Genomic DNA, 13,718 nt, shown 5'->3' with positions numbered 1-13,718 from the left:
GCTCTTCCACCTTCCACTGCAGATGGAATGTCCCCCGGTCTGACAAACACTGCTATAGCTCTTCCACCTTCCACTGCAGATGCGGAAGGCCCATTTCTGTGGGGGCGTGTCCATCATTTATTGATATTACTTTAATAAAATATTTCAGTTGGGTTTATTACTTCATTATTTAATTCCTTAAAGTCATCGTCTCATCTCTGCTGAGGCAGTAGCAGTCAGCCAGCCAGCCAGCCAGCCAGCCAGACAACCAGCCAGCCAGCCAGCCAGCCAGCCAGCCAACCAGCCAGCCAGACAACCAACCAACCAACCAGCCAGCCAGCCAGCCAGCCAGCCAGCCAGACAACCAGCCAACCAGCCTGCCAGCCAGCCAGCCAGCCAACCAGCCAGCCAGCCAGCCAGCCAGCCAGCCAGCCAGCCAACCAGCCAGCCAGCCAGCCAACCAGCCAGCCAGCCAGCCAACCAACCAACCAACCAACCAGCCAGCCAGCCAGCCAGCCAGCCAGCCAGCCAACCAGCCAGCCAACCAACCAGCCAGCCAGCCAGCCAGACAGCCAGCCAACCAGCCAGCCAGCCAGCCAACCAGCCAGACAACCAACCAGCCAGCCAGCCAGCCAGCCAGCCAACCAGCCAGCCAGCCAGCCAGCCAGCCAGCCAGCCAGACAACCAACCAGACAACCAGCCAGCCAGCCAGACAACCAACCAGCCAGCCAGCCAGCCAGCCAGCCAGACAACCAGCCTGCCAACCAGCCTGCCAGCCAGCCAGACAACCAACCAACCAACCAACCAACCAGCCAGCCTGCCAACCAGCCAGCCAGCCAGCCAGCCAGCCAGCCTGCCAGCCAGACAACCAACCAACCAACCAGCCAACCAGCCAGCCAGCCAGCCAGCCAGACAGACAATGTTATGTCTGTGCTCCCCATTGATTGATCCTATTTAGCTAGGCTACTAGCTATGCTGCAGAGCTGTCTGACCAAATCGTTTTAGTAGCTACCTCATCAACTGTCTCCATCCCTCTCTTGTGTTGTGTTGATTCCTCTCTCATGTGGTCTGTGCGTATCCGCTTCTATCCTGGGCCTTTAATGAACAAGTGCAATGGATTATGGTCATTGTAGTTAATTACCACGTTTTCTGCGCTGAACTAGGTTGAGGATTTGCCTAATGAAACCTACTAATTTCTATTGTGAATGATTTGATTTCTTTCTAGAACTCTAGAACAAAAAACGTAAGTAGTTGTTAATAATCCCCCCTGCTCTCCCGAGTGGCCCAGTGGTGTAAGACATCACAGTGCTAGCTGTGTCACTAGAAATCCTGGTTTGAGTCCAGGCTCGGTCGCAGCTGGCCGCGACAGGGAGACCCATGGAGCTGTGCACAATTGGCCTGAGTTGTCCGGGTTAAGGGAGGGTTTAGTCTGCGGGGATGTCCTTGTCCCATTGTGCACTAGCGACTCCTGTGGTGGGCCGGACTAGGTGTACAGTGTTTCCTGCGACACATTGGTGCGGCTGGCTTCCGGGTTAAGCAGGTGTTGTGTCAAGAAGCGGTGTGGCTTGGCTGGATTGTGTTTGAGGATGCACGGGAGTTGCAGCGATGGGACAAGACTAACTTCCAATTGGATAATGAAAAAAAGAATCCCCCCCCAACATTTTATTTATTTTTTATCTCTCAGGACTAACACACAAACACATGTTGTCCCTGCTGAAGGAAGCCAAGTCTCTCTCTGAGGTAACCAGAGACGTCTGTCTGTAGCTGCATCTGTTGGCTCCATTAGTGAAAAATATTGGAGGGTTGCTGGTGTGGGATAGAGTGCTTCTCAGTGGAGTGTCTAAGAACACCAGGATCTCTCAGTTCTTAGGTCCATTTATTAGGTAGTTCAGGGGATTAGGTAGTTCAGGGGATCAGGTAGTTCGGGGTAAACAAGGGAGCAGGTAGTTCAGGGTAAACAAGGGAGCAGGTAGTTTAGGGGATCAGGTAGTTCAGGGGATCAGGTAGTTCAGGGGATCAGGTAGTTCAGAAGATCAGGTAGTTCAGGGGATCAGGTAGTTCAGGGGATCAGGTAGTTCAGGGGATCAGGTAGTTCAGGGGATCAGGTAGTTCAGGGGATCAGGTAGTTCAGAAGATCAGGTAGTTCAGGGGATCAGGTAGTTCAGGGGATCAGGTAGTTCAGGGGATCAGGTAGTTCAGGGGATCAGGTAGTTCAGGGGATCAGGTAGTTCAGGGGATCAGGTAGTTCAGAAGATCAGGTAGTTCAGGGGATCAGGTAGTTCAGAAGATCAGGTAGTTCATGGGATCTGGTAGTTCAGGGGATCAGGTAGTTCAGGGGATCCGGTTGTTCAGGGTTAACAGGGGATGAGTTTAGATAATAAAGGATGGCTTCTGGGAAATTAACACAATAGCACAAATAACTAAACACTTCAGATATTAGGTTGAGGAAAGGTAGCATGGTCCTACATCTGTTTGTGCCCTCTTTCCAACAGTATTTGGCGTGACATTGACCATATACTGGAATCCTGGAAGGATATTGACCTCATCCCGTCAGTAGAGGATGCCTGGTTATTTAAAAAAAATGCCTTCCTTACCATTTTAAATAAGCATTCCCCCTTCAAGAAATGTAGAACCAGGAACAGATATAGCCCTTGGTTCTCTCCAGACCTGACTGCCCTTAACCAACACAAAAACAACCTGTGGCGTTCTGCATTAGCATCGAACAGCCCCCGTGATATGCAACTTTTCAGGGAAGTTAGAAACCAATATACACAGGCAGTTACAAAAGCCAAGGCTAGATTTTTCAAGCAGAAATTTGCTTCCTGCAACACAAACTCAAAAAAGTTATTGGACACTGTGAAGTCCATGGAGAATAAGAACATCTCCTCCCAGCTGCCCACTGCACTGGGCCTAAGAAACTCTGTCACCACCGATAAATCCACTATAATTAAGAATTTCAATAAGCATTTTTCTACGGCTGGCCATGCTTTCCACCTGGCTACCCCTACCCCGGTCAACAGCACTGCACCCCCAACAGCAACTCGCCCAAGCCTTCCCCATTTCTCCTTCTCCCAAATCCATTCAGCTGATGTTCTGAAAGAGCTGCAAAATCTGGACCCCTACAAATCAGCCGGGCTAGACAATCTGGACCCTTTCTTTCTAAAATTCTGTTGCAACCCCTATTACCGGTCTGTTCAACCTCTCTTTCGTGTCGTCTGCGATTCCCAAAGATGGGAAAGCAGCTGCGGTCATCCCCCTCTTCAAAGGGGGAGACACTCTTGACCCCAAACTGCTACAGACCTATATCTATCCTACCCTGCCTTTCTAAGGTCTTCGAAAGCCAAGTCAACAAACAGATAACCGACCATTTCGAATCCCACCGCTATGCAATCTGGTTTCAGAGCTGGTCATGGGTGTACCTCAGCCACGCTCAAGGTCTTAAACGATATCGTAACCGCCATTGATAAGAAACAATGCTGTGCAGCCGTAATCATTGACCTGGCCAAGGCTTTCGTCTCTGTCAATCACCACATCCTCATCGGCAGACACGATAGCCTTGGTTTCTCAAATGATTTCCTCGCCTGGTTCACCAACTACTTCTCTGATAGAGTTCAGTGTGTCAAATCGGAGGGCCTGTTGTCCGGGCCTCTGGCAGTCTCTATGGGGGTGCCACAGGGTTCAATTCTTGGGCCGACTCTCTTCTCTGTATATGTAACGGATGTGAAATGGCTAGCTAGTTAGCGGTGTTCGCGCTAAATAGCATTTCAATCGGTGACGTCACTTGCTCTGAGACCTTGAAGTAGTAGTTCCCCTTGCTCTGCAAGGGCCGCGGCTTTTGTGGAGTGATGGGTAACGATGCTTCGTGGGTGACTGTTGTTGATGTGTGCAGAGGGTCCCTGGTTCGTGCCCGGGTATGGGCGAGGGAACGGTCTAAAGTTATACTGTTACATATACATCAATGATGTCGCTCTTGCTGCTGGTGAGTCTCTGATCCACCTCTACGCAGACGACACCATTCTGTATACTTCCGGCCCTTCTTTGGACACCGTGTTAACAACCCTCCAAACGAGCTTCAATGCCATACAACTCTCCTTCCGTGGTCTCCAACGGCTCTTAAATACAAGTAAAACTAAATGCATGCTCTTTAACAGATCGCTGCCTGTACCTGCCCGCCCGTCCAGCATCACTACTCTGGATGGTTCTGACTTAGAATATGTGGACAACTACAAATACCTAGGTGTCTGGTTAGACTGTAAACTCTCCTTCCAGACTCACATCAAACATCTCCAATCCAAAGTTAAATCTAGAATTGGCTTTCTATTTCACAACAAAGCATCCTTCACTCATGCTGCCAAAAATACCCTCGTAAAACTCACCATCCTACCGATCCTTGACTTCAGCGATGTCATTTACAAAATAGCCTCCAACACTCTCCTCAATAAATTGGATGCAGTCTATCACAGTGTCATCCGTTTCGTCACCAAAGCCCCATACACTACCCACCACTGCGACCTGTACGCTCTCGTTGGCTGGCTCTCGCTTCATACTCGTCGCCAAACCCACTGGCTCCAGGTCATCTACAAGACCCTGCCTAGGTAAAGTCCCCCCTTATCTCAGCTCGCTGGTCAACATAGCAGCACCCACCTGTAGCACGCTCTCCAGCAGGTATATCTCTCTGGTCACCCCCAAAACCAATTCTTCCTTTGGCCGCCTCTCCTTCCAGTTCTCTGCTGCCAATGACTGGAACGAACTACAAAAATCTCTGAAACTGGAAACACTTATCTCCCTTCAAGCAACTCACAGATTACTGCACCTGTACATAGCCCATCTATAATTTAGCCCAAACAACTACCTCTCCCCCTACTGTATTTATTTATTTATTTTGCTCCTTTTCATCCCATTATTTATATCTCTACTTTGAACATTCTTCCATTGCAAATCAACCATTCCAGTGTTTTACTTGCTATATTGTATTTACTTTGCCACCATGGCCTTTTTTCCTTTACCTCCCTTATCTCACCTCATTTGCTCACATTATATATAGACTTATTTTTATACTGTATTATTAACCGTATGTTTGTTTTACTCCATGCGTAACTCTGTGTCGTTGTATGTGTCGAACTGCTTTGCTTCATCTTGGCCAGGTCGCAGTTGTAAATGAGAACTTGTTCTCAACTTGCCTACCTGGTTAAATAAAGTTGATGAAAATAGGAGTTGTTAAGACAGCACTAGGCTAGAGGAGAGGAGTGTCAGGGATATAATGTCTGAGACATTGTTGAAGTATTTTCATCCTTGTCGTGAAAGATTCACGTTGTGTGTGTTGTTTCTGCCCCCCACCTAGGATAAAGATGATACCCACTTTGTTGTCTTCTCTAAAGAAGAGGGATCTGGACTTGGTTTCAGCATCGCTGGTGGAATGGACCTTGAGCAGAAGTCCATAACTGTAAGTACAGTAGTCTTACAGTAGTATAACAGTAGTATAACAGTAGTATAACAGTAGTATAACAGTAGTATACCAGTAGTATAACAGTAGTATACCAGTAGTATACCAGTAGTATACCAGTAGTATACCAGTAGTATACCAGTAGTATAACAGTAGTATAACAGTAGTATTACAGTAGTATTACAGTAGTATTACAGTAGTATACCAGTAGTATACCAGTAGTATTACAGTAGTATAACAGTAGTATTACAGTAGTATAACAGTAGTATAGCAGTAGTATTATAGTAGTATTGCAGTAGTATAACAGTAGTATTACAGTAGTACAGTACATGTTTAAAAACAAAACAAACAAAAAATCATTTGAAAATGTCATGAAAGATATGGAGTAAGTAATGAGAAACCTAGAGTAAACAAATGTTTTTGTCTCTAGTCAATGTTGAACAATTCATTACTCACCCATTCCACTTACCATCAATCCAATAGATTGGAGTGCCTAGTGTGTAGGGGCTAGGAGTTGATTTGGGATTTAACTTCACTTCTTAACTCTCCCACTTACCTCTGTTTGGGGCAGGTCCATCGGGTGTTCTCTAAAGGCGTGGCCGGCCTGGAAGGAACCATTCAGCGTGGGGACAGTATCCTGTCCATCAACGGCAGCAGCTTGGAGGGGATGTCCCACGTAGAAGCCGTGTCCTGTCTCCACCAGGCTAGACTGTCCACTCAGGTCCTGGTGGTTATTCGCAGGGGGAAGGACAGTGAAGGACAGATGTCCCCGAGACAACATGACCTGTCCCACCACACCGGAAGAAGCTACTCCCTGGGATGCAGAGAGAACTGGCCTGAGACGACTAGATCTGTTATGGGACTGGGAGGTACAGGATAGGAAACATTAACATACTGCAAAGCCGGAGTGATCTGCACATATTTTTTTGTAGCTTTCAAATAGGCACATTCTTCTCCTATACCCTGCAACTCTTCCCTGAGTCCTTGGTGTACAGGAGATGTGTTTTTCTGTCAAGGGGTAAACTAATGGTTAATAAACAACTCTTAAGTTGGGCAATATTGCAGAATGTTAAATGGCAGATATATTACATTTTTTTCTGGTTTTATATCTAGTAGGACTTGTTTACTCTCGGTATGGTTGTTCTGAGTCCGTGTAATGTGTTAATCACATCATAAGACCAATTTTTAAGTCTTAAACAAAGAAAACAAACAAGTTTAGATTTAATAGCATATTTAGAAAGAGAGGAGTGAATTGGTCTAGTAATGTTTCTGCCTAGTGCTACAGCACATCATGGCAGAGTTCACTAAACAACTGACACCCAATGACATTACATACATTACATACATAACATACATAACATACATTACATACATTACATACATAACATACATAACATGCATTAAATACATAACATACATAACATAACATGCATAACATGCATTAAATACATAACATACATAACATACATAACATGCATAACATGCATAACATGCATAACATGCATTAAATACATAACATACATAACATACATAACATACATAACATACATAACATGCATAACATGCATAACATGCATAACATACATAACATGCATTACATACATAACATACATTACATACATAACATACATTACATACATAACATACATTACATACATTACATACATAACATACATAACATGCATTAAATACATAACATACATAACATAACATACATAACATGCATAACATGCATTAAATACATAACATACATAACATACATAACATACATAACATGCATAACATGCATAACATACATAACATACATAACATGCATAACATGCATAACATACATAACATACATTACATACATTACATACATAACATGCATAACATGCATAACATGCATAACATGCATTACATACATAACATACATAACATACATAACATACATAACATGCAAAACATGCAAAACATGCATAACATACATTACATACATAACATGCATAACATACATTACATACATAACATACATTACATACATAACATACATAACATGCATTAAATACATAACATACATAACATAACATGCATAACATGCATTAAATACATAACATACATAACATACATAACATGCATAACATGCATAACATGCATAACATGCATTAAATACATAACATACATAACATACATAACATACATAACATGCATAACATGCATAACATGCATAACATGCATTACATACATAACATACATTACATACATAACATACATAACATACATTACATACATTACATACATAACATACATAACATGCATTAAATACATAACATACATAACATAACATACATAACATGCATAACATGCATTAAATACATAACATACATAACATACATAACATACATAACATACATAACATACATAACATGCATTAAATACATAACATACATAACATAACATACATAACATGCATAACATGCATTAAATACATAACATACATAACATACATAACATACATTACATACATAACATACATAACATGCATAACATACATTACATACATAACATACATAACATACATAACATGCATAACATACATTACATACATAACATACATTACATACATTACATACATAACATACATTACATACATTACATACATAACATACATAACATGCATTAAATACATAACATACATAACATAACATACATAACATGCATAACATGCATTAAATACATAACATACATAACATACATAACATACATTACATACATAACATACATAACATGCATAACATACATTACATACATAACATACATTACATACATAACATACATAACATGCATAACATAACATGCATAACATACATAACATACATAACATACATAACATGCATAACATACATAACATACATAACATGCATAACATGCATTAAATACATAACATACATAACATACATAACATACATAACATGCATAACATGCATAACATGCATAACATAACATACATTACATACATAACATACATTACATACATTACATACATAACATACATAACATGCATTAAATACATAACATACATAACATAACATACATAACATGCATAACATGCATTAAATACATAACATACATAACATACATAACATGCATAACATACATAACATACATAACATACATAACATGCATAACATGCATAACATGCATAACATGCATAACATACATAACATACATTACATACATAACATACATAACATACATAACATACATAACATACATAACATGCATAACATACATCACATACATCACATGCATAACATGCATAACATGCATAACATACATAACATACATTACATACATTACATACATAACATAACATACATAACATACATTACATACATTACATGCATTACATACATAACATACATAACATACATAACATACATGCATAACATACATAACATACATAACATGCATAACATGCATAACATGCATAACATACATAACATACATTACATAACATACATAACATGCATAACATACATAACATACATAACATAACATACATTACATACATAACATACATAACATACATTACATACATAACATACATAACATGCATAACATACATAACATACATAACATAACATACATAACATACATGCATAACATACATAACATACATGCATAACATACATAACATACATGCATAACATACATAACATACATAACATACATACCATGCATTACATACATAACATACATAACATACATAACATACATAACATGCATTACATACATAACATACATAACATACATAACATAACATACATAACATACATAACATGCATTACATACATAACATACATAACATAACATACATAACATACATAACATACATAACATACATGCAAACTATTACATTTACATTAATCATGGTATCTTTCTGTGCAGATATATTGAAGCAACATCTCAAGTCATCAGTCGGGATGTTAAAGCTTGGTCACAAATGGGTCTTCCAAAGCTGAAATAAATAATTCTCTCTGCTAATTTTTTTTATTGGGTATGACGCTACAAGCTTGGCTCACCTGTATTTGGGAGTTTCTACCATTCTTCTCTGCAGATCCACTCAAGCTCTGTCGGGTTGGAATGGGGAGCGTCGCTGCCAGCTATTTTCAGGTCTCCCCAGAGTTGTTAGATTGGGTTCATGTCTGGTCTCTGGCTGGGCCATTCAAGGACATTCAGAGACTTGTCTCGAAGCCACTCCTGCGTTGTCTTGGCTGTGTGCTTAGGGTCATTGTCTTGTTGGAAAGTGAACCTTTGCCCCAGTCTGAGGTCCTGAGTGCTCTGGAGCAGGTTTTCATCATGGATCTCTCTGTACTTTTCTCCATTCATCTTTCCCCTCGATCCTGACTAGTCTCTCAGTCCCGACTGCTGACAAACATTACCCGCAGCATGATGCTGCCACCACCATGCTTCACCGTAGGGTGCCAGGTTCCCGCAAGACGTGACACTTGGCATTCAAGCCAAAGAGTTCAATCTTGGTTTCATCAGACCAGAGAATCTTGTTTCTCATGGTCTGAGAATCCTTTAGGTGCTTTTTAGCAAACTCCAAGCGAGCCTTTTACTGAGGAGTGGCTTCTTTCTGGCCACTCTACCATTAAGTCCTGATTGGTGGAGTGCTGCAAAAAATGGTTGTCCTTCTTGAAGGTTCTTCCATCTCCACAGATGAACTCTGGAGCTCCGTCAGAGTGACCATCGGGTTCTTGGTCACCACTCCTCCGACCTCATGGCTTGGTTTTTGCTCTGACATGCTCTGTCAGCTGTGGGACCTTATATAGACAGGTGTGTGCCTTTCCAAATCATGTCCAATCAATTGAATTTACCACAGGTTGACTCCAATCAAGTTGTAGAAACATCTCAAGGATGATCAATGGAAACAGGATGCACCCGAGTTCAATTTTGTGTCTCAGCAAATTTCAATAAAAAGAAATGTAAACCTGTTTTCGTTTTGTAATTATGGGATATTGTTTGTAGATTGCTGAGCATTTAAAAAGAAATGTCATCCAGTTTAGAATAAGGCTGTAACGTAACGAAATGTGGAAAAAGTCCAGGAGTCTGAATACTTTCTGAATGCTCTGTATGCCGGACTCTGACATTGCTTGTTCTGATATTTATTTCATTCTTTATTTTTACTTCATGGATGATGTGTGTAATGTTTTTGTATTGCTAGAAACACAAGCATTAGATATTACTGTACTGTTGGAGCTAGAAACACAAGTATTAGGTATTACTGCCCTGTTGGAGCTAGAAACACAATCATTAGGTATTACTGCCCTGTTGGAGCTAGAAACACAATCATTAGGTATTACTGCCCTGTTGGAGCTAGAAACACAATCATTAGGTATTACTGCCCTGTTGGAGCTAGAAACACAATCATTAGATATTACTGCCCTGTTGGAGCTAGAAACACAATCATTAGGTATTACTGCCCTGTTGGAGCTAGAAACACAATCATTAGGTATTACTGCCCTGTTGGAGCTAGAAACACAATCATTAGATATTACTGCCCTGTTGGAGCTAGAAACACAAGTATTAGGTATTACTGCACTGTTGGAGCTAGAAACACAAGCATTAGGTATTACTGCCCTGTTGGAGCTAGAAACACAAGCATTAGGTATTACTGCCCTGTTGGAGCTAGAAACACAAGCATTAGATATTACTGCACTGTTGGAGCTAGAAACACAAGCATTAGATATTACTGCCCTGTTGGAGCTAGAAACACAAGCATTAGATATTACTGCCCTGTTGGAGCTAGAAACACAAGCATTAGGTATTACTGCACTGTTGGAGCTAGAAACACAAGCATTAGATATTACTGCCCTGTTGGAGCTAGAAACACAAGCATTAGGTATTACTGCCCTGTTGGAGCTAGAAACACAAGCATTAGGTATTACTGCCCTGTTGGAGCTAGAAACACAAGCATTATATATTACTGCACTGTTGGAGCTAGAAACACAAGCATTATATATTACTGCCCTGTTGGAAGCTAGAAACACAATCATTAGGTATTACTGTACTGTTGGAGCTAGAAACACAATCATTAGGTATTACTGCCCTGTTGGAAGCTAGAAACACAATCATTATGTATTACTGCACTGTTGGAGCTAGAAACACAAGCATTAGGTATTACTGTACTGTTGGAGCTAGAAACACAATCATTAGATATTACTGCCCTGTTGGAGCTAGAAACACAATCATTAGATATTACTGCACTGTTGGAGCTAGAAACACAATCATTAGGTATTACTGCCCTGTTGGAAGCTAGAAACACAATCATTAGGTATTACTGTACTGTTGGAGCTAGAAACACAAGTATTAGGTATTACTGCCCTGTTGGAGCTAGAAACACAAGCATTAGATATTACTGCCCTGTTGGAGCTAGAAACACAAGCATTATATATTACTGCCCTGTTGGAAGCTAGAAACACAATCATTAGGTATTACTGTACTGTTGGAGCTAGAAACACAAGTATTAGGTATTACTGCCCTGTTGGAGCTAGAAACACAAGCATTAGATATTACTGCCCTGTTGGAGCTAGAAACACAAGCATTATATATTACTGCCCTGTTGGAAGCTAGAAACACAAGTATTAGGTATTACTGCCCTGTTGGAGCTAGAAACACAAGCATTAGATATTACTGCCCTGTTGGAGCTAGAAACACAAGCATTATATATTACTGCCCTGTTGGAAGCTAGAAACACAATCATTAGGTATTACTGTACTGTTGGAGCTAGAAACACAAGTATTAGGTATTACTGCCCTGTTGGAGCTAGAAACACAAGCATTAGATATTACTGCCCTGTTGGAGCTAGAAACACAAGCATTATATATTACTGCCCTGTTGGAAGCTAGAAACACAATCATTAGGTATTACTGCCCTGTTGGAGCTAGAAACACAAGCATTATATATTACTGCACTGTTGGAGCTAGAAACACAAGCATTATATATTACTGCCCTGTTGGAAGCTAGAAACACAATCATTAGTTATTACTGTACTGTTGGAGCTAGAAACACAATCATTAGGTATTACTGCCCTGTTGGAAGCTAGAAACACAATCATTATGTATTACTGCACTGTTGGAGCTAGAAACACAAGCATTAGGTATTACTGTACTGTTGGAGCTAGAAACACAATCATTAGATATTACTGCCCTGTTGGAGCTAGAAACACAATCATTAGATATTACTGCACTGTTGGAGCTAGAAACACAATCATTAGGTATTACTGCCCTGTTGGAAGCTAGAAACACAATCATTAGGTATTACTGTACTGTTGGAGCTAGAAACACAAGCATTAGGTATTACTGCACTGTTGGAGCTAGAAACACAAGCATTAGGTATTACTGTACTGTTGGAGCTAGAAACACAATCATTAGGTATTACTGCCCTGTTGGAAGCTAGAAACACAATCATTAGGTATTACTGTACTGTTGGAGCTAGAAACACAATCATTAGGTATTACTGTACTGTTGGAGCTAGAAACACAATCATTATGTATTACTGCCCTGTTGGAGCTAGAAACACAATCATTAGGTATTACTGTACTGTTGGAGCTAGAAACACAAGCATTAGATATTACTGCACTGTTGGAGCTAGAAACACAATCATTAGGTATTACTGCACTGTTGGAGCTAGAAACACAAGCATTAGATATTACTGCACTGTTGGAGCTAGAAACATAATCATTAGGTATTACTGCCCTGTTGGAGCTAGAAACACAATCATTAGGTATTACTGTACTGTTGGAGCTAGAAACACAAGCATTAGATATTACTGTACTGTTGGAGCTAGAAACACAATCATTAGGTATTACTGCCCTGTTGGAGCTAGAAACACAATCATTAGGTATTACTGTACTGTTGGAGCTAGAAACACAATCATTAGGTATTACTGCCCTGTTGGAGCTAGAAACACAATCATTAGGTATTACTGTACTGTTGGAGCTAGAAACACAAGCATTAGATATTACTGCACTGTTGGAGCTAGAAACACAATCATTAGGTATTACTGCCCTGTTGGAAGCTAGAAACACAAGCATTAGATATTACTGCACTGTTGGAGCTAGAAACACAAGCATTAGATATTACTGTACTGTTGGAGCTAGAAACACAAGCATTAGGTATTACTGTACTGTTGGAGCTAGAAACACAAGCATTAGGTATTACTGTACTGTTGGAGCTAGAAACACAATCATTACGCTGCACCTTAATAACATCTGCAAATCTATATACACGACCAATAAACTTTGATTTGA

The 13,718-nt window shown here is 40.6% G+C and overlaps 1 protein-coding gene across 1 annotated transcript in view; it reads left to right on the top strand.

Annotated features, from left to right (window-relative positions):
- LOC118375790 (PDZ domain-containing protein 2-like) overlaps positions 1-13,718 on the top strand; it is a 232,384-nt gene that overhangs the window by 208,389 nt on the left and 10,277 nt on the right. Inside the window, 2 exon segments of the mRNA XM_052479737.1 lie at positions 5,321-5,422; positions 5,994-6,291. Of these exon segments, the coding sequence (XP_052335697.1) occupies positions 5,321-5,422; positions 5,994-6,291 (400 nt within the window).

Source organism: Oncorhynchus keta, chromosome 25, assembly GCF_023373465.1.
Source record: "Oncorhynchus keta strain PuntledgeMale-10-30-2019 chromosome 25, Oket_V2, whole genome shotgun sequence".
Taxonomy (NCBI): Eukaryota; Metazoa; Chordata; class Actinopteri; order Salmoniformes; family Salmonidae; genus Oncorhynchus; species Oncorhynchus keta.
Note: the sequence above shows the minus strand (reverse complement) of the source record. Positions and strands in the feature narration are given on the sequence as shown.